The sequence below is a fragment of the Cicer arietinum genome, chromosome 6 (assembly GCF_000331145.2).
Source record: "Cicer arietinum cultivar CDC Frontier isolate Library 1 chromosome 6, Cicar.CDCFrontier_v2.0, whole genome shotgun sequence".
NCBI classification, from domain to species: domain Eukaryota; kingdom Viridiplantae; phylum Streptophyta; class Magnoliopsida; order Fabales; family Fabaceae; genus Cicer; species Cicer arietinum.
Window position 1 is genome coordinate 58,090,478 of NC_021165.2, and position 24,151 is coordinate 58,114,628.

A 24,151-nucleotide genomic window follows, 5' to 3' on the forward strand; every position below is an offset into this window, starting at 1 on the left:
GAAGTTTGATTTTCTTCCTCCTTCCTCCTCGTGATTTTGTTCTCTTGGTGTTTCGCCTCTTCTTATTAAAAAAAAGGCTAAATAGCACATGTGGCTCTTTAACATAATTTCAGTTAGCGTTTTAGTTATTTATTTTTTTATTTTTTTTCCGAGTTGGTCATTTATTTTCATTTTAAGTGACAATTTGATATTTTATGTTTTAAAATGTCAACAATGTTATCCTTTTTTTTTTTTTATAAAAATTCATCAAATTTTTTTAACAAAACTCATATAAATAATTATCATCTTCAATATAATGCAAATTTCATCAAATTCATAACTTAAATCTTTAAATAAACTCATATTTTCATTCTTTATTTGATGAATTTGATGTTGTTGGAGATGAAAATATGAGAGTATTTGAATATTTGAGTTATGCATTTGATGAAATTTGCATTATATTGAAGATGATAATTAATTTTATGGGTTTTGTTTGAAAATTTTGATAATTTTTTTTGAATTTTTATAAAAAAAAAAGGATTACATTGTTGACATTTTAAAACATAAAAGATCAAATTGTCACTTAAAATTAAAATAAAAACTAACTAAGGAAAACAAGTTAAATAACTAAAATGTTAACTGAAATTAAATTAAGGGACCACAACTATTTAGCCAAAAAATAATATATCCTATTCAATTTCCAACAATTCTAATTTTAATGTATTATATATCCTAATCCCTCTTTATTCTCTGAATTTTAAGTTATATGTCTTTTATGTATTCTTTTGTACAAATTAAAAAAAAAATATTTTTATAAATAAAGGAGTCTAACACTCTTATAAAATTATTTTTATTAATTATTAAGTAGTAATAATTATTTCAAAAATATATATGTATGATGAAGTAAACAAATTTTACAATAATTACTTCATAAATGTTTAATAGTCTTAAAATCTTTTTTACTTTTTAAAGTAAATACTATCTCTTCATCTTAAATTTTTTTACATAAAAAAGTGCCACACACATCACTAAAAAAAAAGGAAAATAACAATGACTTTAAGATGCTTTAATTGTATTAATGTAGTAAATGGATAGATAGAGTAATTAATTTGCTATTTAACAAAGGTCAGTCCCTCACTATATGTGTCTATTTGACCTCATCCCTACTTTTGCTCTATATTTTTCTTTTTTTTTGCTTTTGCAATGAATGCACCACTACCACCTTCCCCATCCCCATCCATCCACACCACTTTTCCTTATTAATACTCAAACCTCTTCTCCAATTCATTCCCTTTCTCTTCTTCCACTCACTCTCCTCAACCTCATTTTTCTGCATTCTAACTAAAGGTAATCAATCTCTTACTTTTACTTCCGTTTTCACACTTTTCAAATGTAAATATTTATCACTTTTTTCTTTGATTTATTGCACACTTGCACGGCTTCAACTACCTTCATCTTACACTCAGTGGAAAAGTATGATCAAATTTAATGCCAATAAGTTACTACTATTTGCTTATGTATATACAACTAAGTTTCTATGCTTTCTTATAAATTTGTTTGTTTGGATTTTTCTCCTATTTTATTTTAGGTTTTGCCTTCTCAAATCTTTTTTGTTATTGATTTTAGCTTTGTAGCACACATTGATTAAATTTAATTAATTTTTTTAAAATTATTAACAATGTCGACATATTAGTGTTGTGTCCCGTGCCATCATTGGTAGTTCAATTAATTAATTTTCTCAATTGTGTCAGTGTTGTGTCCATACTATCCTTCATAGGTTTTTCAGTTTTTTTTTTTAATTTTTAAATTTAGATTATGAAACTCCCACTCAAGGAGAAAATTCAAAAGAATCATCAACTTCACGAGAATTTAAGAATTTCAGACTTGAACTCAAGTCACAACAAGGTTGAGGTTTTTTCAACCATAAGTGTCAACCTCATTTTTTGCAAATGGTTTTCAATTTTGTTACTTTGTTGTTAATATTTCTTGTTTCTACTAAGTTGCTTTTATTATTATTTTTTTTATATATGGGTTTTTTGGCTGTCAATTTCACTATGATAATTTACTTGATTATTTGTTAATTAACTATTAACTATTGCTTTATATTCTTTTTAATAATATTTTGTTATGATAGTTGCTGTATAATGTGACATTTACTTGATTTCGTAGGTACTCTTTTGGTCTACCTTTGATTCTCTGTTTGACGAGATCACGGTCTCTTTCGTCTTTTTCTGCTTTTTGGGGTGTTTTTCTTTTCACTTTATCTCTTCTCGTATTTCTTTGTAGTGGGAAACTAGTCTATTTTTTTTTTTTGGAGTTTTGTACTGATTTTCTTGCTTTACTCTCTCTGAAATCTGAAACGGTGCATTACTTCATTTACCAAATTATATTGTTCTACATGGTTATAGAGGTAAGCAAGGATATAATAAATTTCAACGGACAGTCTTATTCTTTTATCCCAAAAGTTTATTTTTGACAAAAAGAATCATGTTATTCATCTTTTCTTCTTGTTTGTTTGTTTGTTTTTTGTTTCTATAATTTATTTTTTGGTTTGGGTTAGTTTTGAATTTAAGAGAGAGAAGCTATTAAGGTGCAAATTGGAGATCACTTGGTTTGATATTTATTTGATCTTCTTAAGGATCTATGTTTATTGAAAAGGAAAGAAACAAACTATGGTCCTTGTTTTGGTTTAGTTTTTAATGCACGGTTTCAGGATTAAATTATTTCAAACACTCCATTTGGACTGTATCAATTATCAGAGTTTTTTTAGTATATTCTATTCCTTGTTCACATGTTTGGGAATTTTTCTATTCATATAACTTGTTTTGCCTAATTTTTTTTTTTAATTGTTTTATGCATGTTGTATTGGCTAGAGTTTGTGAGATCATCATACATTAACTATCGCAGTCACCTGTTTTCTTGTGTTCAGCTGGTTTCATTATCCATTCAAATAGCTTCTACCCGATTTTCCGTTTGACTAGTGTTGAAAGAGCCCATTTTTCTACAATGAGTTGTAAAGTGACTTATATTTTGACCTGAGAGAATATTTGGAGTCAAAATTGTTTTGCTGAGTTGACCAAACTTGCAATATCAGCAATTGATGTGAACTTGAGATCTATAGTTGAAAGGGAAGCATTTAAAACTCACCCCCATCAAATGGGTTGTTGTGTTTCAACGAGTAGTCGAAGTACTTGTAGCAGCGGGAGTAATGGAGAGATGGTCACTACTCCATCTTGCTTAGAAATTGGGTTCTGTGGGAAAAAGAGAGCAAGGAGAACATTCTCTGACCATGTTATTTCGTTACAACATTTATCATCCTTACCTAGCAGGATTTTCACAAACGGAAAGAGTCGAGGTTCTTGCATATTTACGCAGCAAGGCCGCAAGGGCATTAATCAGGATGCCATGGTTGTGTGGGAAGTAAGTATGTTCATCTTATTCGGGATATGCAATATGTGATTCTTATAAATGATTCGATAAAGACATAGTAAAGTTTAGATATTGACATCTTACTTTGGAAGTTTGGATCTGTTTTTGTGTAGGATTTCATGTCTGAAGATACGGTCTTTTGTGGTGTCTTTGATGGCCATGGTCCACATGGTCATCTTGTTGCACGGAAAGTGAGGGATACTTTACCTGTAAAATTGCTTTCATTTTTGCATTCTAGTGAATCAAAGCAAAATAGGTCAGGTAAAGCTTGTTTCAAACAGAACATAAAACGGGATGGTGGAGACTCTGAGAAGGATTGTTCTGCTGAGGATAAACTGAATTCGACTTGGAGAGAAGCTTTCATGAAAACATACAAGGCCATGGACAAAGAGCTTCGGTCTCATCCAAATGTAGACTGCTTCTGTAGTGGGAGCACAGCTGTGACTATAGTGAAGCAGGTACTAAGATGGAGAAGCATGTACACTCTTGTTTTCTATTCTCTTTGCAGTTTTATTAATTTCATATCTTACCAGGGTTTAAATCTGTTCATGGGATATATCGGGGATTCGCGAGCAATTATGGGATCCAAAGACAGCAATGATGCCATGGTGGCAGTTCAGTTGACTGTTGATTTGAAGCCTGATTTGCCAAGTGCGTCATATGTCGTTAACATTTATTCTCTCGTTGATGAAGGTATGATTTTCTCTTGATGCTAACTGAATTCCCAATTTGGATGGAAATTCTTATAGGAGAAGCGGAAAGAATCAAGCAGTGCAAGGGGAGGGTGTTCGCGTTGCAAGATGAGCCGGAAGTGCCTAGGGTTTGGTTGCCTTTTGATGATGCACCGGGATTAGCAATGGCCAGAGCATTTGGAGATTTCTGCTTGAAGGAGTATGGTGTGATTTCTATACCTGAATTTTCTCACCGGCTGCTTACTGACAGAGATCAATTCATTGTTCTTGCCTCTGACGGGGTAAACATTTTCAATCTCAAATCTATTTTGTTAGCTGTTAGTTTTTGTTATTTTGAATTTTTATTTTTTATTTTTCTGTATGAATAAGAAATTCAACATATGTGAGCTGCAATTTTGAAGTTAGTTTCTCTTGGTTAGTAGGGAATTGTTGCTTGTGACTGCCATAAGGAAATCATCTTACCAAGACAAAGCTCTTATATTGAAATAAGAAAATGCAATCAGTGTAGACAAATGTTAACAGTAATGAATTGTGGCATAGCATTAAACATATGTTGATAGGAAGGAAACTGAGTGGCTTTTAGAACCAGCCATTGAGTAGAAGTAGAATAGTGTGCTCAACAATTTTACAGAACTAATAACTTGTCTTGTTTGTAAATTGGCAGCATAAAAATTTTGTTAGCTAGCCTTTTGGCAACTTTAGATATATATAATTTAGGTCTGCGGGAAAGGCATCAGAGTTTTCAAGTAACTAGGATTTGGTTGTACAATCCATGGAAAAAATAATAGTCAATAAGATATTTAGACTTAGTTTCACTTTGACTAGCCTACAAATATAAGAAAAATGGACATTTTGCAATCTGCAAGAGCAATATATCTCATTACTGGCCACTGGGTGAGATTGACAGGGCACAATGTTATTAATTGCCTAGCTTCCCCATGTCCAAGGTTTTATTTAAATCACGGTTGCATCGAGATTTTTGATATGGCAGAGAATCACATTCAGATGTGGTCTCAATCATGGTTGTGGAGATTTCCAAAAATCTTGATGTGGCTATTTAGATTGCAGTCGTGGTCCCTTTTTAAAACCATGTCAATGTATGACTTTACTGCAGGAATTGAATAATTGAGCATGACATATAATTAATTTGTAAATAACTTATGGAGGATAGACTTTGGGTTATTTTTCCAATTATGCTACTCCTCTCCTCTGAACTAACTACAGTTAGAATTTTATCCTAAAGCTTCCATCCTTCACTGATGGTAACTGATTATCTTGGCATTTTTCCAGGTTTGGGATGTTTTAAGCAATGAGGAGGTGGTTGAGATAGTATCCTCAGCACCAACACGATCATCAGCAGCAAGGATTGTGGTAAATTCTGCTGCTCGGGAATGGAAACTCAAATACCCAACTTCGAAGATGGACGACTGTGCTGTAGTGTGCTTATTTTTGGATGGTAAAATGGACTCAGAATCAGATTATGAAGAACAAGGTTTCTCTTCTGCCACCATTCAGAGCAACCATTCAGGGAATCCAATTGAGTCAGACGATGGACAAAAGTCTGAGCCGTCTTTGCAAAGGAACTTTACGGTAAGATCATCCGAAGAAAATGAGATTAATGGAGCAGTGTCTGTTGATGTTGAAGATGTAACAGCATCAGCTGATGATCAAAACTGGTCAGGTTTAGAAGGGGTCACCCGCGTAAACTCACTCGTCCAACTTCCTAGATTTTCTGAGGAAAGGTCAAACTCTTGAATTTGTTTTTTCATGAGGTAACTGTTTATTGTAGTAGTACCTTGCACAACAATCAATTCAAGAAAGAAATTTTTGGTGGAAGTGGTATCATCTTGATTGCCTAATTTACTTGTAGAAAACTAATGTTTGATTAGGGTCTCAAAATGTAATTGATTTCGGCTTAATGCAAGGTGTTGCGTTAATAACTTGTTTTGGTGCTAGATATCAAATCTCTAGTTATATGCTTAAGCAATCCGATTATCACTCAATGTGTCCTAAGCTAAGATGATTAAAGCAAATCATGTGTGAAAATACCAAATAGTAAAAAAAAAGTTTAACAATAATCCAAAATTCTAAAACTATGACATTGTCAATAGATGATTGATAGTTAAGGTGCAAACACAGTTGAAATGTCATTTATTATTGTAATATGTCTCTGCATGTCATCTTTGCTTAAGTAACACTACATCTATGACATTTGATTTCACTGGCTAAAGCTAATTATTCAATTAGTGTCAATCAATTATTGAAACAACAACATAGAGAGATATGATTAAAGGTTTGAACAGTGAACTAAGATCAATCATCACAATAGGGGAAAAAAAAGATGCATTGAGGTTGAAACAGGAAGAGACTAACGTAAGAGGAACGTTTCCAGGGTATAATCAATTTCAGTCATAATTGGCTTCGCTTAGTTAACTATTCTATGTAAATTATAAAGTAAATATTGGAGAAAACTTTGTTGAGATAATGGCATCCAAGTTTCATTATTTTTTAGAATATATTTTATATTTACAAGAACAAGTAAAATATTTTAGGCAAAATACATCTCGTCCACGTTAAAATAAAATATAGTGTTCTATATTTTTTTTAACAAGTTAGTTTCTTATTCGTCTTTTATTTTAATAAATATTTACACTAATGATTCTAATTTTAAATCAGATAAACTTAAATTTATAATTCTCCTGATTTTTTAATAAACTCATGTAATTTTTAAGTGGTTTTAATTGCAATAATCATAACATAAGTAGGGGTGAGAATAGGTTAGACCAGACCAGACTTTGAAAGGCTGAGTCTGACCTAAGATTTATTTTTTAGGCCTAAGCCTTATCATAGGCTTTTTTTTCGGTATGAACTAACCTTTTTAAAAGTTTGGTCTGAAAGCATATTTAAAAGCCTACTTAAAATAATTTAAAAAAAATATGAAACAAACATACTTTAAACCCTAAAAATTAATTTTTTGTATTAAATAATAGATTTTTTTTTTCTGAAATAAATGCACTCATTATTACCTCTTAAACAAATATGGAACAACTACTGAGTGATTGACTAAAACGGCTACCGAATATGGAATGACTATCAAATATGGAATCGAATATGAAACAACTACTGAATATGGAATGCTCAATGAGTGATTGCCTAATTGATAGAATTTAAAATAGGAAATAACATTATTAATATAATAATAATAAATAATATTAATAAATAATAAAATATACATAGGCCGGTCTGTCAGGCCTAATAGGCTTTTTTTATAAGCCTAAACCTGACATATTTAAATAAATAGGCTTTAAAAACAAATTGAGCCTAGCCTTTTTATTAAATAGGTCAGACCATAAGTAGGCCAGACCATAGGCCCCTAACGAACGGCCTAGCCTATTTTCATCCCTAAACAGTCATCAATCAAATTTTATAAAAATAATTAAAGAGATAATTTAAGTGAGATAGATTTTAGTGTTCTTGAAATTAAATGCAACATTATCTCAATCTATGCCATGAAATCACATGAAAATTTATTATGTTGTTTTTATATGATTTATAACAAAACTTATAGTATTTGGCCAAAAAACAAACAAAACTCATACTTTTATTATAAAAATTTCTAACTAAAAATAATTGAAATAAAGTTAGAAATAGTTTAACATTATAACTTTTACAAACATAAATGACGAATTTGATATATAAAAAATTAAATGATCAATTGATATTTTCGTGTAACTTAAAGGACTACAACATGTATTTTGTCAATATTTTATTATCATCTTTAAAGCTTTATAATATCTTACTCCTTATGTCACATAATAATTGATTTATTTGATTATTTCACATGTATTATAAAAAGTGTAAGACATATATAATAGTATTTTTATTAAACTATTCTTATCAAGTATTAGACAATTTACTATTTATCATTAATGTAAAAGGTATATTAAGAAAGAAAAAAAAAATAGAAAATATTACATTGAAAATTGTAATGAGTCATTCTTAATGAGTCAAATATTTTTTATAAATGAGTCAATTATTGTGGGAGAGAGTAGTACTTGTCAATCAATATTTTATTAGTTTCAATAAAATTGGAGGTGGTTTCAGTTAAAAAAGTATCGAGTTGAATGACGTATTCTATAAAGTGGTTGTTGAGACAAAATTTCTCTTAAATAGTTTTAATGATAACAAAACTATTTAATGATTATGATTATGTTAAATGTCTAATATGTGCTCTTAAGTGTATTCAAATTAAGAAATAGGTTTCTCGTCATTTTGATAAAAAGAAGAAGAAGTTGATTTAATTCAACATGTTGTGTAAACTAGAGGATAGACATTCAAGACGATGAACCACCAAAAAGGATGAACCATTTAATGAATATACAGTATCTCAGAAGAAATGAATCCTTATCAAAATAAGAAGAAGATAAATTTAGGGACAAACAGTTATGAGTGAAACAATTCAAGAAAAGGAGGATAAAATTCAGAAGCTAACGATAAGAGGATGATAAGCAGTTGCATATTCATCCTTCTACCTAGGGAAAAGTCAAAAAGAAAAAGGTGTCATCTAACCTGAAAAGACTGACCCTAAAAGACTGGAAAAACAAACTAGACAATGACAACTCATGTACGACTTTCAAGGGAGGTTGCCTCAGGACATTACAAAACTGAATGTCCTCTAAACAAAAGAAACCCAAGAAGATTTCCCTACAAAAACAAATCTATGATGGCTACATGGGACGACAATGATGATTCATCCTCCAAACATGAAAAAGAGGAAGCAAATCTTTGTCTCATGGCAAATTCAGATATTGAAGAGGTAATCATCTCAGAACCTTGTCCTACATGTGAAGAACGAGAAATAGAATTTGACAACTTATTGAATGACTCAAACACTCTATCTCATAAATGTGGTTTTCTTAAAAATCAACTTTATGAGATAAAGAAACTTAATGAGGAACTTCAAGCTAAGAATGATAAATATCAAAAAAATCATTTTGGACTTGCAGCTATCTCATAAGAAATTGTCTGAGCAACAAAACTTTTTGAACAAAAGCAATGTCAATATTCATCCTCCAAAAGAGGATACAGAAAATAAGAATTTAAAATTAGAGGTTGAAGAACTTAAAAAGGACATTTCCAATTTTGTCAAATCCACTGAGACTTTTCAAAAAATTATGGGATCTCAATCAGGAATTTTTGACAAGGTTGGTATTGGATTCAAAAGCTCTCAAAAGCAAAAAGTATACAAAAAAATTTTTCTACCTCAAAAATAGGAGGATAGACCAAAGTGTACTTATTGTAAAAAATATGGACATAATGTCAAAAACTGTCATGCCAAGAAAAGAGCTGACAAAATCAAGAAGGGATGTTCATTTTGTGGTAAGCATGGGCACCATGACTCTACTTGCTATCACAAAAAAGAAAATACTTACAAAAGGAAAAACTAACCAACAATGACCCAATTCTATATGGGTACCTAAGTCACTTTTAAACTCTAACACAGGTACATCCTCCGAGCAACAAAAGAAAGCATTGGTTCTTAGATAGTGGATGCTCAAGACATATGATAGGGGATAAGTGCTTTATTTCCTTGGTAATAAAGGATGGAGGATATGTCACATTTGGAAATAATGACAAAGCTCAAATTAAAGGAACATGTATTATTGGAAAAAATAATTCTGTCAAGATTGAAAATGTTCAATATGTGGATGATTTAAAACATAACTTGTTGAGTATTAGTCAGCTATGTGATAGTGGATTTGAAGTAATTTTCAAACCCACTTTATGTGAGGTTAAATATTCATCCTCTGGTAAAATATTTTTTTCAGGAGTTAAGAACAATAATTTATATGAATTATATCTGGATGATTTGCCTATTGAATCTTGTTTTATGGCTAGTGAAAATGATAAATGGATTTGACACAAAAGGGCTGGTCACACAGGTTTAAACACTATTTCTAAATTATCTAAATTAGAATTAGTGAAAGGTCTTCCAAAAATTAATTTTGAGAAAGACAAAATATGTGAAGCTTGTTCCAAAGGAAATCAAGTTAAAAACAGATTTAAATCAAAACAATTGTTTCAACAAATCATCCTCTCGAACTCTTTCGTATTGACCTCTTTGATCCTATCCAAACTCCAAGTCTTAGTGCAAAAAGATATGACTTTGTGATTATTGATGATTACTCACGATTTACTTGGGTTCTATTTTTAAAACATAAAGATGAAGCCTTTGAAGCATTTCAATGTTTTTGTAAAATGATTCAAAGTGAAAAAAAAAAACAAATGTTATCTATGTGAGAAGTGACCATGGGGTGAATTTGAAAATGAATCTTTTAAACATTTTTTTGATGAAAATGGGACATCCCACAATTTTTCTTGTCCAAGAACTCCTCAACAAAATGGAGTTGTTGAAAGAAAAAATAGAATTCTACAAGAAATGGCTAGAACAATTTTAAATGAAGCCAACATTGAAAAATATTTTTGGGCTGAAGTCATCAACACAACATGCTATGTTTCAAACCGTGTATCCATCAGGAAATTTTTTAACAAAACTCCATATGAATTAAGGAAAGGTAGAAAACAAAATATATCTTACTTTCATATATTTGGTTGTTATTGTTACATTCTAAACAATAAAGATCATTTAGGAAAGTTTGATCTAAAATCTGATAAAAGTATCTTTTTATCGTCAAAAGGTTATAGAATATATAATCTTAGGACTCAAAATGTGGAGGAGTCCATGCATGTTACTTTTGATGAATTTGATTACTTGTGTTTAGATAATTTGGATAAGTATGAAGAAAATGAACATTCATCCTCTAGAACTCACGGTCCTAATGAAGAGGACAATCCTGACCCAACCTCTTAGTAACCTCTAAGAGGATGGAGGATAGTAACCCATCATCCTCCTGACCAAATTATTGGAAATACAGAAGATGGAGTCAGGACCAGACAATCATTAAGAGGAAACTTAAATGTTATGGCTATGATATCTCAAGTTGAACCAAAAACAATTGATCAAACAATAATTGACGAATCGTGGGTGAACGCTATGATGGAGGAATTATCACAATTTGAAAGAAACAAAGTATGGGATCTTATTCCCAATCCTCTAGATAAATCCATCATTGGAACTAAATGGACCTTTAAAAATAAATTAAATGACGATGGAGAAGTCATCAGAAATAAAGCAAGACTAGTGGCACAAGGTTACAACCAACAAGAGCGAATTGATTACTATGAAATATTTGCTCATGTTGCTAGACTTGAGGCCATCAGAATACTTTTGGCCTATGCCACTCATAAAGGTATCAAAGTCTTCCAAATGGATGTTAACAGTGCCTTTTCGAATGATTTCTTAAATGAGGAGGTATAGGTTCACCAACCTCCTGGCTTTGTGAACAAAAAGAAACCTAATCATGTATTCAAACTATCTAAAGCTCTTTACGGTTTAAAGAAAGCTACTCGAGCTTGGTATGAGAGGTTGAGTTCATTTTTAAAAGACAATGGCTTCTCAAGAGGACAGATGGGTACAACACTCTTCAAGAAAACTCTTAAAGAGGATTTACTAATTGTTCAGATATATGTTGATGATATAATATTTGGGTCTACAAATGAAAGTATGTGTGAAGATTTCTCTAACCTCATGCAAAGTGAATTCGAAATGAGCATGATGGGATAACTGAAATTTTTCCTTGGTTTACAAATCAAACAATTAAAAATTGACATCTTCATTTCTCAAGAGAAATACACCAAAGATCTGCTCAAAAAATACAACATGATGTCAACAAAAATTATTGGAACTCCTATGCATCCACCCTCAATATTACACAAAGATGATGAAGGAACTCCCATATCAGAAAAGGAGTACAGATGAATGATTGGATCATTACTATACTTAACAACTAGCAGACCTGACATAGTATTTGCAGTTGGTTTATGTGCCAAATTTCAATCCTCACAAAAAGAATCACACCTCACAGCTGTAAAAAGAATTCTCAGATATCTTGTTGGCTCAACAGATCTGGGTTTATGGTATAAAAAGTGTCAAGACATTCATCTCACAACATACTGCGATGCTGACTATGCAGGAGATAAAGTGGAAAGAAAAAGTACAAGTGGAACTTGTCAATTTCTTGGAAAATCTCTCATAAGTTGGTCATGCAAGAAACAAAGCACCATTGCCCTATCAACCACACAAGCTAAATATGTATCAGTTGCACAATGTTGTTCTCAGATACTATGGGTAAAAAATCAACTTGAAGATTATTCGCTAAGGTACACCAAAATACCTATCATCTATGATAATATTAGTGCTATTAATCGTTCAAAAAATCCCATGCAACATTCTAGATCTAAGCATATTGAAATTAAACATCATTTCATACGAGATCATGTTCAAAAGGGGGATATTCAATTAATTTTGCATTGAAACTGAAAATCAATTAGCTGATATTTTTACCAAACCTCTTTAGAAGGATCGTTTTGAACAGATTTTGGAAAAACTCTCAATCATCAATATGTCAAAAATTGTCTCATTGCATTAAATAGATGTAAATATTTATTGTTTAATTTGCATTTAATGTATGAAAATTAAAATTTGTTTAAAACTGTAGAACTCATATGACTAAAAGTCATAACATCCTCCTCTAAATATTAGAGGATGAACAACTCTAATCAATATCCATCCTCCTCCGTGGTTAAACCAAAAGTCAACTTTGGAAACCACTCCTTGATACATGCGCGTGTTTCCCGCTGCTGACAACATGCCTCCGCCTCACCTTTCGTCAGTCATAAATGCGCAACGGCTACATCATGGGTGCGTGCCATGACTGCCACCTCCACGTCAGCCTAGCCAATCATAATCGCCTACTACCTCCTCCTTCTCCAACGGTTATATGTCCAACCTCTTCAGGAGGATTGATTTTTTTTTTTAGAAAAAACTATTTGTTGTTACCCATGCATCAATCTCTAAATAAAATTGGTTAAAAAAAAATTTATTCTCTTATTTTCCATTTTTTATTTTTTTATTTTTTGTTTGTTTTTTCCGTCCTCCTTATGTTTGAGATTTTAAAACAACATCCTCCTTCAAATATGAGGATGAACCAAAAAGATAGAAAGTGAAAAGACCTATGTTGCCTGTTTCTCGCTGCTGTTTATCTCTCTCTCTCTCTCTCTCTCTCTCTCTCTCTCTCTATATCTCTCTATCTCTCTATCTCCTATACATCTTTTTCCAATGAGCATTAAATGCAAAACGACTACTTTTCTCTTGGAACTACAAACCTACACTAACCCCTAATAATTTCCTAATAACTCATCCCTCTCTTTTTTAACGGCTACAAAATCCTTCAAATTCTTTGATCAATCATCCAAACCACTTTCATCACTCCAAAACTCTGATCATTTACCATCCTCTTGGGGTAGGTCACCAACCATCTTATCAACCCCATTAACCCAGGATACCATCCTTCTATACTTCCAGTTCAACCTCATCTATCGGACCTCCCTCGACCTTCAACCTCGTCCTCCTCTGATGACTCTTCCTTGTCCAAATAGAGGCATGACTTATTTTGTTTTTTGATGTTTGACAAATTCAGGGGAAGAAAGATTATGATCATTCTATTGTCAACTTTTGTTCAAAGAGGATACTTTTTGAAACCTTTTTTTTCAATCCTCTTGTTTATGCTTGTTAATATTCATGTATTTTGAACCACCATTTTTTAATATCAGTCTCATTAATATGAAGTCACTTTATGGTTCAAGTCTTTTATTTCAAAACTTTGGCATATGTTCGGGGGAGTAATTTTAAAAAATATTACTCATGATTTAGGGGGAGCATAAACATTTTTTTCTCATAAATTTTTTTATAATTAAAATCATAATCTAATGAATTTTGTCATCATCAAAAAGGGGTAGATTGTTGAGACAAAATCTCTCTTAAATAGGTTTAATGATAACAAAATTATTTAATGATTATGATATGTTAAATGTCTAATCTGTGCTCGTGAATGTATTCAAATCAAGAAATAGGTTTCTCATCATTTTGATAAAAAGAAGAAGAAGTTGATTTAATTCAACATGTTGTGTAAATTGGAGGATAAGCGTTCAAGAGGATGAATCACCAAAGAGGAAGAACCATTTAATGAATATACAGTATCTCGGAAGAAATGAATCCTTGTCAAAATAAGAAGAAGATAAATTTAAGGACAATCAGTTATGAGTGAAACAATTCAAGAAAAGGAGGATAAAAGTCAGAAGCTAACGATAAGAGGATGATAAGGAGTTGCATATTCATCCTCCTACCTAGGGAAAAGTCAAAAAGAAAAAGGTATCACCTAACCTGAAAAGACTGACCCTAAAAGACTGGAAAAGCAAACTCGACAATGACAGCTCATGTACGACTTTCAAGGGAGGTTGAACCTCCAATCATAGGATGAACTGCAAACTCATCCTCTTGAGGTCATATTGTCAAGGACAACTGGATGACATTTTTGTAAATCATACCAAGAACCTTGGACAATCACTCAAAGGTCCAATGGTCATCAAAGTCCTTTTGTTCATGGGAAAGAGGTTCATGAACTCTATATAAGGAAGTGATTTCTTCAGGTCAATATAACAACAACTACTTACAAAGAATATTTTTCTCAAAGCTAAAAAGATTAATCTCATCCTCTTTTTACATAGTCCTAAACTATATCTTTTAGAATATCCTCTTAGAGAGTTATTGTAAAGAGAAATATCATACTTTCATCATCAATCTTTTATTTTGTACTTTCCAAGTTGTTCTACACTTGGTAACATTTGTAATCAGAAAGAAAAAGGAATTGTAAACTTGGTGAGGCTAGGAACATACACATTGTAAAGAGGTCTGAAAAAAAGGACAAACAATTTTGAGCCATAGTAAAAACTCACAAGTTTGTGAGGACTAGACGTAGCTTTCATTGAGTGAACCAGTATAAATCTTGGTGTGTCATTCTCTATATTATCTTCTCTATATTTAACTGTTTATTAAAGATTTTAAATTACCATACTATTATCTTCATCCTCTCGTAGAGGATACATATTCAAAAGAAAATTTAAAAACTCCAATATCTCTATTCAACCCCCCTTCTAGTGATATTTTAGCTACTTCAGTGGTTAGTGTGGATATTTCATACCTTTAGTGTGGGATTTTTGTACCATTCACCTCCGCCTTAACCTTCCACCCCCATCCCAAGTGAAAATAACATTTGATCCTTTATCTTATCTATAAAAACCTCAAAAAAAAAAAAAAATTATCATCCTTTTTTTAACTACTTTCATTCAAAACTATCAATTCTTCGGAATCCAGAATTTTGAACGTTGCAAAGCTTCGAAAATTTAAAACCTTTGACACCCATAAGTATATAATTCTAAAAAATTTTGAAATTTTCAAAACACAGTTTTTCTAGAATTTTGAAAGTTTCTAACAATATGAAACTTTCGAAACACATTTTTTTTTCTAGCTTTTTCAAACTTTCGAAACTTTTTCATTGCTTGAAACTTTCGAAATTGACCTACCCAAAACTTTGGCATTGCTCCAAACCTTCAAAATTGACCTAATCAAAACTTTCGAAACTTTGCCATTGCTCAAAACTTTAAAAATAAACTTTGCCATTGTAAAGTTTGACATTGATGGAAAGTTTCAAAATAGTTTCGAAAGTTTGGTGTTGATGAAAAGTTTCAAAAAAAAAAATTTCTTCTACTTTTTTTCATTTTTTTTCCTTCATTTTTTTAATTATTGATATATTGCAATGCATAGAACTAGAGATGCATTTGGGAAAATTATTCGCACTATTGTCCGAGGTGTTATGAGAGGTGATAGTGGTGATAGAGCAGAGAGAATTCCACCTACAACATCACACATATGACGAAATGAAGTATAGCGTCCACCTCGTCATCGTCGTCATAGACAAGATGTTCAGGATGATGACACTGAGCTTGCAGATATGGAGGAGGATGCATCTGAGCCTGCACAGACAGAGCAGGCTGAGGAGCAATATGCTGAAGCAGAGCAGATGCATTAGGATGTTGATGAGGTTGACCAAGATGGCGATGAGGCTGATCATAACATCGAAGAGCCTCGTAGGATATAGGAAGGAGAGGTATATTTTAATTAATTAATTTTTTAATTAAGACTAAGTATTTATTATATTAGTATATTTTTTCATTATATTTAATTAATTGTTTATTTAAATAAGAATAAGTCTTTATTGTTATGTTCTTTAATTACTAATAGGATCGTGACTCGTTAAAGGTGTTACACATAGTTTGAAACTGAAGAAGTTTGCTGAAGTTCCTGTACTAGATGATGTACAACATTAGATTCGAGAATCTGAGCTGATACATTTCTCTTCAACTTACTCGACTATTGCATTTGTAGAAAGGTGGCGTAGAGAGACCAACTCATTTTATTTACCAAAATTAATTTGTCTTTTCTTCCTCTCTTTCTGCTTGCTTTATCGAATCAAATGGTAACAATTAAAATTTTATTTTTCAATATTTTTTGCCTATTCAAATACAGCTTCTCGAGGGAGAAATATCTATAAAGTATGTTTTGAAATAAAACATCAATATATGTCTATACATTAAAAACTTCTAAAATTAATTATCAGAAATAATATTTGATCGGTGGTGAATTTTTCTGTAGAATATATAGTCGTTATTGTAGCAGGAACCTCAACTATACTCATACCTGATTTCAAAAAGTATACTAAATTTAATTAATAATAATATTATAAATACAATATTTAAAATACAAAAATTTATTATTTTTTAAATATTTAACTATATTTCGAAAATTTCATCTAAATTGAAACTTTCGAAAGTTTTGAACTTTTTGAAACTTTCAAAGATGTTATTGTTTCGAACATTTCAAAGTTTCGAATTTTTTGATGATATCTAGAATTTTATGCTTCGAAAGTTTCTAATTGATAGAAACTTTCGAAAATCTGGAAAAAAAAAAGTGTTTCAAAAATTTCAAGTTAATCAAAAAGTTCGAAAGTTTTGATCAAAACTGAAAAAATATGTTTCGAAAATTTCAATTTGATCAAAAGGTTCGAAAGTTTTGAATAAATCTGAAAAATTATGTTTCGAAACTTTCAAGTAGATCAAAAGCTTCGAAATTTTTTATCAAATATGAAAAAATAGGTTTAGAAAATTTTTAAAAAACTCACTTTTTTTATATTTCGAATATTTGTAAAATTTGGAATAGTAGGGTATATTCTGTAAGTTTCGAAAGAGGTGGTGAATAATTGAGTGGTAAATTTTTTTGAGATTTTTATACATAGTTAAAAAGGGAAAAATGGTATTTTATTTGAGGTTGGAGGTTAAGGTGGAGAGTGGATGGTACACAAGCCTTAAAATGGTTGTACCTTAGGTATCTAAAATTGGACCGGGTCAATTGGTCCGTTCAGTTGAATTGAGAATCGAAATTGTATCTCATAAGATCTACTACAAAATCGATGAAAAAAGGATCAAAAAGTGTGGTTGAACCAATTTTAGGGAGCAGTTTTTTTTTTCATAAAAAATATAAAATGATGTTTTTTGAAAATTTTTTAATTTTATTTTCTTATATATATTACTCACCTAAAAAGTCTTGATTAATAATTTTAAAAAAAAGTCATTTATTTGTTCTTTCTTTTAAGTGATATGGGATGGTGAGAAGTAGAAATGAAGAATAGAAAAGCACACGATGACAGAAGAATAAATTGAAATGTGAAAACATGGTTGTGCTCGACTTATGAAAATGATGATCATGAGCATGACAGTAAACAAATATATATTTTGTAGTAAACATTAATAAATAACTGGTCATTGTAAAAAATAATCCTTGATATCTTTAGAATTTAAACTAATCCTCTTTTTTATTCTTTCATTCAAATCATAAATACATTTTTGAGGCACATTAAAATCAGAATTTAACGTTATAATTCGGGGTTTTAATATTATAATAAAGTTATAAATATTTATATTATGAGTTTAATATTTTTATTTTGTTTGGTGTAAAATATTAAAAATTAATAAATAGAAAATTACTCATTTCATCCCATAATTAACTAATATGTCGTATAAATTACAAAAAACTCATAATTAACTGTCCCATAATTACTCATTTCATAAAAGCTCTCTTGTGGGTGTCAATTTTAATCCGTCTTGGTTGGAAGAAGCAGCTAAAACAATTAATTGTAAAGTGAGTTAGAATCCACTTAATTATTCTGGTTTGCCAATTGGAAGAAATCCAAGAAGGTTATCATTTTGGAATCCAGTGATTGATCAAATCCGTGCAAAATTATTTTGTTGGAAGATTCGTAGTTTGTCGACGAGAGATCGCCTCATTCTTTTCCAAGCTTCCTTGTCTGCTTTGCCGGTTTACTATTTTTCTTTCTTTAAGGCTCCGACAAGTATGATATCTCGCATTGAAAGAGTTTTTAAATTTCTTTTTTTGTGGGGGAAGTGAGGAGGCTCGTAAAATACATTGGGTCAAATGAGATTTAGTATCTCAACCACGAGAGTCGAGGGGCTAGGGGATGAGGAACTGTCACTTGTTTAATTATGCTCTTTTACAAAAATGGTGTTGGAGGATGAAGGCGGATAACGATGAAATGTGATTTAAGGTTCTTTCACATAAATATAGACTAGGGTCCTTGGATAGTTGTATGAGAAGAGGTAAAGAATATATTTGGTGGAGAGATATATTATTGATTCAATGAGTGATCAGGTAGATTGACTCAAAAGAAATTTGTTTATGGAAGTGGGTGATGGTCGTCATACTATATTTTGAAAAGATCATTGAGTGGAAGGGGAAGTTCAATGTGTCAAATTTAATTGTATGTTCAACTTGGCCATTTATAAAAATATGTCGGTGGTTGATATGTTTAGAGGCGGATTAGGGATGACTGGTGATGGGTGGTTGTGGAGGAGAAATCTTTTTATGTTGAAAGAGGAATTTTTGTCGAAATGTATTTATGCGTTAGAAAATTTTTCATTGCAGGTTTACAAATCAGAAAGTTGGGTGTGGAGTCTAATAGACGGAAATGAGTATTCGGTAAAAGATGCATACAACATGCTATATAAGAATATTCATAATGCTCAATTGTTTCAGCTCAACATTGTGGAGAACAAGATGGTACCGTTGAAGGTGTCAATTTTTGCTTAGAGATTTAGGATGAATCGCATACCGACAAAAGTTAATTTAGCTAGACGTGGAATTACAAATTTTGAGCTTACTCTATGGGTAGCATCTTGTGTGATAGAAGAATCCCTTATTCATTTGTTTTGTGAGTGTATTTTTTTGGTAGCTTATGATATTTAATTTTAAAATGATTGGGCATTAGCTACGTAATCCCTTCTTCTCAATCTTTTTGTGGGTTGATTCATCATATCAAAGGATTTTGGAAAATTCAAAATTGCGTATTATTTGAAAATACACAAATATATTATACTATTATGTTGGATCATATACAATTATCGTCGTGGTGATGGTTGTAAAAAAAATGTAATTTTCATTATAGATTTAGTCAATGGTATACAGTTCTTCGTAGGTGTTTAAGGTTAATACAATAATTGATGACATTTTCATTGTTATAGTTCTTTAGAGTATGTTAGTAGAGTCTTGCATGATAGGTATTATCTTAAAGTTGGTTCTATAATTCACATCTTGTGGTTTTTAATAATATAATATTTTGCCTCTAAAAAAAGAAGAGTACTTGTAGGCACTTGTACTTTTTATACGCATGGCGTTCGGTTGTGCTTAATATGAGTATGAATCATGAATTCTTAATAAGTAAATTAAACAGTCCTATTAAGACACATTTAATGTATCTATTTACGGGAGGTGTGAAGTTATGTGCCACCTTTCATACAAGACTTAGGGAATCTATAAGGAGTACTCATAATTTTAAATTATTAAAAAATATATTTATTTTATAGTTAAGAAAGGTCTGCTAAGTCATTGAAATAATTGCATTTTTTAAAAAACAATAATATCTCCGGCTCTAAATGTAAAATAATTTTTATAATTCTTTTTATTTTTTAAGATTTCGCTTTAAATTTTGATTGGTATAATTCTTTTTTTACTTATATATTCTTTATTAATTTACATTTTTTTTACAACAAACGAAAAAATAATAAATACTATTTCCGAAATCTCATAATAATTGTCGTATTTATAACAAAAAAAATATCTCAAAATAACTAAAGTTTTTTATTTTCAATGAAATTTTAGTTTCTTTTTTTTTTTAATCAATTTTACTTTCTAATTAATATTATATATATCACTTTTATTTTATTATCTCTCCACTTTGCATTTATGACAATTGAAATAAATCTATGATTTATTAAGATAGATTGATAAAAAAAATTTTTTGCTCTCTTTCATTTATCATACTTTATAAATCTGTATGAAATGGTTAAATATAAAAATCATTGAGATAGAGGAAGAATAGTATTAATTAGCGTCGTTGAATCCATGTGTTGCATATAGTAGAAAAACAATTACTTATATATAAATTATAAAATTTGAATATTGTTATAATAACAAGTAAAACAATTAAATAGAAATTCAATTTTATTTTTATAAATTATATATATATATATATATTAAAATAAAAATTATTATTAAATTGAGTCAATAAAAATATACAATACAAATAACATTAAAAAATTAAATTATTATTATTATTATAAATCATTTATAATGATTGAAAAAACATATTGTGTGTATTTATGATTGTTATTGTAATGTTAAAAAAAAAATTTTAATTAAACTTTCAAATACTAAAGATAAAAAATTTACACAAATTATGTGAGATATTTTAGATAAAGTTTATAATTGAATAAAATATAATAATTAATAATTTAAATGATAATTATTCATAAAAAAATCAACATTACAAACTTTTTTTTTATTCTTAGAAGAGATGGTAAATTTCATCATAATTAATTTACATAACTATGAGGTCTCGATTTCGAATCCAGAACAAGACGTCCAACCTAAAAATATCAATATTTGTCAATTGAATTAAAACTTAAAAACACAACATCACAAACTTAATAATCATATTATGAAGGTTAAAAGTTAAAACTTTATTTAAATTATGATATTTAGATAATTATGACATAAAATATTTGATTCAATTACAATTGATCCTGAATAAAATAAATGATTTATATTTTTAAACCAAAAAATAATATATGAGTTGAACATCTGTCAAAAATGACAAACATTTTATAGTCTAAGTTTTTATTGGTGTTTAATTGAAAATTAATTGATTGATTAAAAGTTATTTATATATTTCATTTTTGTTTTAATTTATTTTAGATTCTTGTAATTTATTTAGTAAAATATTATTTAATATAAAATTAGTATGAGAGTAGAATTGCTAAAAGGTTGACAGGTAGTATGTAAAATACTTGAAATCAGTTCAAAATAATTTTATATAAATATTAATTAATTTTCTCTCTTCAAAAATAAATATATAATATCGATTGTCAAAAAATTTATTACAACTAATAACTTTATTAATTTTTGTAATTTTGTCTATGTGATCCTATATTTAGGATGAAGGTTGTAATAACAAACTTTATAATTTTTTTATGCTGGTTAAAAGACATTTTTTTTACAAATGCTAAGGAAACCTTATACTAGGCAGTTTTCTGACATAACCGTATACTATGTAGTTAGGTAGCAAAAAAACATATAGAATGAATGTAAACTAAAAGTGATAACATTTGAATGTTTTCTACCAATTACGGTGCATAATAAATGGTCATTTAGTAGCCGCTATAACATTGGTGAATGTCTGCCAAGAGTAGCAAGTAATATAACTAATGATTGAAAAAACTTGCAAATGAATATGACTCCATGCAACTGGTGGATCATAGCACACTTTACTCACCGCCAATGTTCACTCAATTCTGTAGAACTAGAATTACTATATAATGCATTCACTCCCTTGTGGATTCAACACACAATTCACAAGCTAAAAGATATCACTAGCAAATTATAACATCCTCCTTTTAGTTGTTATCTGAAAAATGGCTCATAGAGCTAATTACTCTTTCTTTGCACTTCTTCTCATCTTCAATATCCTCCTTGTCACAACATTGCAAGCAGTTGCTGCACGCAGCATTGCTAAGAACTCCAACAACCAGGACTTTGAAGATGCTAAGTTTTATTGGCTCAAAAAGCATCTTGGTAAAAAGCATATTCCAGGCATTGGACATATTGGATTTCCACCAAAGTTTGGACTTAAACCTAGCCCATTTGTTGGTGGCACCGGAGGATCGGGAGTAGGTTCAGGATCCACAGGTTCAGGATCGGGATCAGGATCCACAGGTCGTAGTTATGTTCCTGGTGGCGACGACACATTTGTTCCAAACCCTGGCTTTGAGGTTCCAATTCCTGGCAGTGGTGGTGCCGGTGGTATAGTTCCACCAGCAGTTCGTCCATGAGTTCACTCATGCATGACTGCAGTAGCTAGACCTATTTTGTGGGTTTGTGAGCTTTGTGGTAGTTATTAAGATCTTTTTTACTGCTTTCTAGCTGTTAAAATAAGTGTGCTACTACTAGATATACACACACTATTATCTTGTTTAATGTTTTCCATCTGATTTTGTTTTTATAAGCTTTTCCACCTGATTTAATGATATTTGAGTTTAACTGTTCTTCAAAGTAATTACTGATTGTGAGTCCTTAAAAGTAATTCAATGGTTAGTAAGTATTCTACATTGTCTTGCAAATTGATCTTATACAATTGGTTTTATGGTGGAGCCGATCGTAACCATTAGATTAAAAGAGAAATTTTCTTCTCTCATAATCTAACAGTTTACAAACCTGCATTGTAAAGTTAGATATAGAAGATCTGGGTTCATTGACATGGATATCATTTGAAGCCTTTCAAAATGAAAATTTACTCTCAAATGATTGCATCTATAAAAGCAGGAATAAAGGTTACTATAAAACACAACTACAGATGTACTATATTTATTTTTATGGGGCCAATCAGCACATGGTCAAATAATTAACATGAATAATGATAATTTTATCCAATTAATTAATGCAGAATTTGCATTTAAGTAATGAATTACACTAACAAAATGTTAACATCGACAATGACACAATTTGTTATCAACAAGGACAGGGATTCTCTTGACGTGGAAAGCATATCTCAGACTCACCCTTCAATTTCACAGTTTGAATCAAACAAATGATAGAGTACAACAAATTCTTCAATTTTCCTCAACATTTCACATCATGCTTTCCAGAACACCACATTACACAATCAGTTAATTTTAGAAAGAAAAAAACAATCACCTTTTTCATAACATTTTTTAAGAAATTTTGATTTTTAACATAGAATATAAAATAGGTGAATCTAAACATGTTTGTGTGTGAGGCCCCCCTCCCTACATTGAGACCAGGTGCACTATTAAGTATGTTGTCCTTTTTATATAATAGACCAAAAATATCAGCATTTCAAAAGGACAACTTTCCTCTAACCAAAAATTAAGTCCAATTACTCTTCTGTCACCATCAATTTGAATCTCTGTAATCAATCTTTATACTTTGCTATGAATTTTAGTTGTAATCACAGCAAAAATTCATCCTAGTAAAAAAGGCATGTTTACATATTTTTATTGGACCTGAATAAAAATTGAAATGTCACATTAAAATGAAATATTCAATTGAGAAATTTTTTGGCATTCTAGAACAGAAATTTCTCAACACAGAACAATGATATATTCAAGAGGCAACACTTCAGTACCCTTAAGAGGTACATATATGATATATCTCATGTCATGTGATGTAAATTATATTAAACAGAATTACATAACTTTTACAATACTTAAGTGCTGTAACTATGTAAAAATTAATTTAAACATATGTAGAAAGAATCCTCCATATTCAAGTATTGCATGCTAGGATCTCAATGAAACTGAGAAATACCAAAAAAATTCCAGTTTGGAATTAGATCTGCCATAGGATGCCAGATGGAAAATCCTGTGAAAATAAAAAGGAGTTGAGGAAG

General features: G+C 30.4%; 2 protein-coding genes across 5 annotated transcripts; both read left to right on the plus strand.

The window, feature by feature from the left end:
* Positions 1 to 1,150: 1,150 nt before the first annotated feature.
* Positions 1,151 to 6,042, plus strand: LOC101508380 (probable protein phosphatase 2C 52). Of its 4 annotated transcripts, none has more exons than XM_027335901.2 (6): positions 1,151 to 1,326; positions 2,853 to 3,399; positions 3,522 to 3,866; positions 3,942 to 4,059; positions 4,158 to 4,381; positions 5,391 to 6,042. In XM_027335901.2, exons 2-6 carry the CDS (start codon positions 3,136 to 3,138, stop codon positions 5,853 to 5,855), a joined length of 1,416 nt encoding a protein of 471 aa, XP_027191702.1. In that variant the 5' UTR covers positions 1,151 to 1,326; positions 2,853 to 3,135; the 3' UTR covers positions 5,856 to 6,042. The 4 variants fall into 4 exon arrangements, with proteins under 4 accessions (XP_027191702.1, XP_027191703.1, XP_027191704.1 ...); XM_027335902.2 differs by having other exon boundaries at positions 2,909 to 3,399; XM_027335903.2 differs by lacking the exon at positions 1,151 to 1,326 and adding an exon at positions 2,235 to 2,389 and having other exon boundaries at positions 2,909 to 3,399.
* Positions 6,043 to 21,977: 15,935 nt separating this feature from the next.
* Positions 21,978 to 22,798, plus strand: LOC101508692 (putative cell wall protein). The gene has a single exon (XM_004506501.4). The coding sequence runs from the start codon at positions 22,158 to 22,160 to the stop codon at positions 22,572 to 22,574; it is 417 nt and encodes a 138-aa protein (XP_004506558.1). The 5' UTR covers positions 21,978 to 22,157; the 3' UTR covers positions 22,575 to 22,798.
* Positions 22,799 to 24,151: the final 1,353 nt, after the last annotated feature.

What these genes read in the sequence shown, in the direction of transcription:
- LOC101508380 (XM_027335901.2), top strand. Translation starts at nt 3,136, where the DNA reads ATGGGTTGTTGTGTTTCAACGAGTAGTCGAAGTACTTGTAGCAGCGGG. An exon ending in TTTGAAGCCTGATTTGCCAA is followed by an intron (nt 4,060 to 4,157) that starts GTGCGTCATATG and finishes AAATTCTTATAG; the next exon opens with GAGAAGCGGAAAGAATCAAG. An exon ending in TTGTTCTTGCCTCTGACGGG is followed by an intron (nt 4,382 to 5,390) that starts GTAAACATTTTC and finishes GCATTTTTCCAG; the next exon opens with GTTTGGGATGTTTTAAGCAA.
- LOC101508692 (XM_004506501.4), top strand. Translation starts at nt 22,158, where the DNA reads ATGGCTCATAGAGCTAATTACTCTTTCTTTGCACTTCTTCTCATCTTC.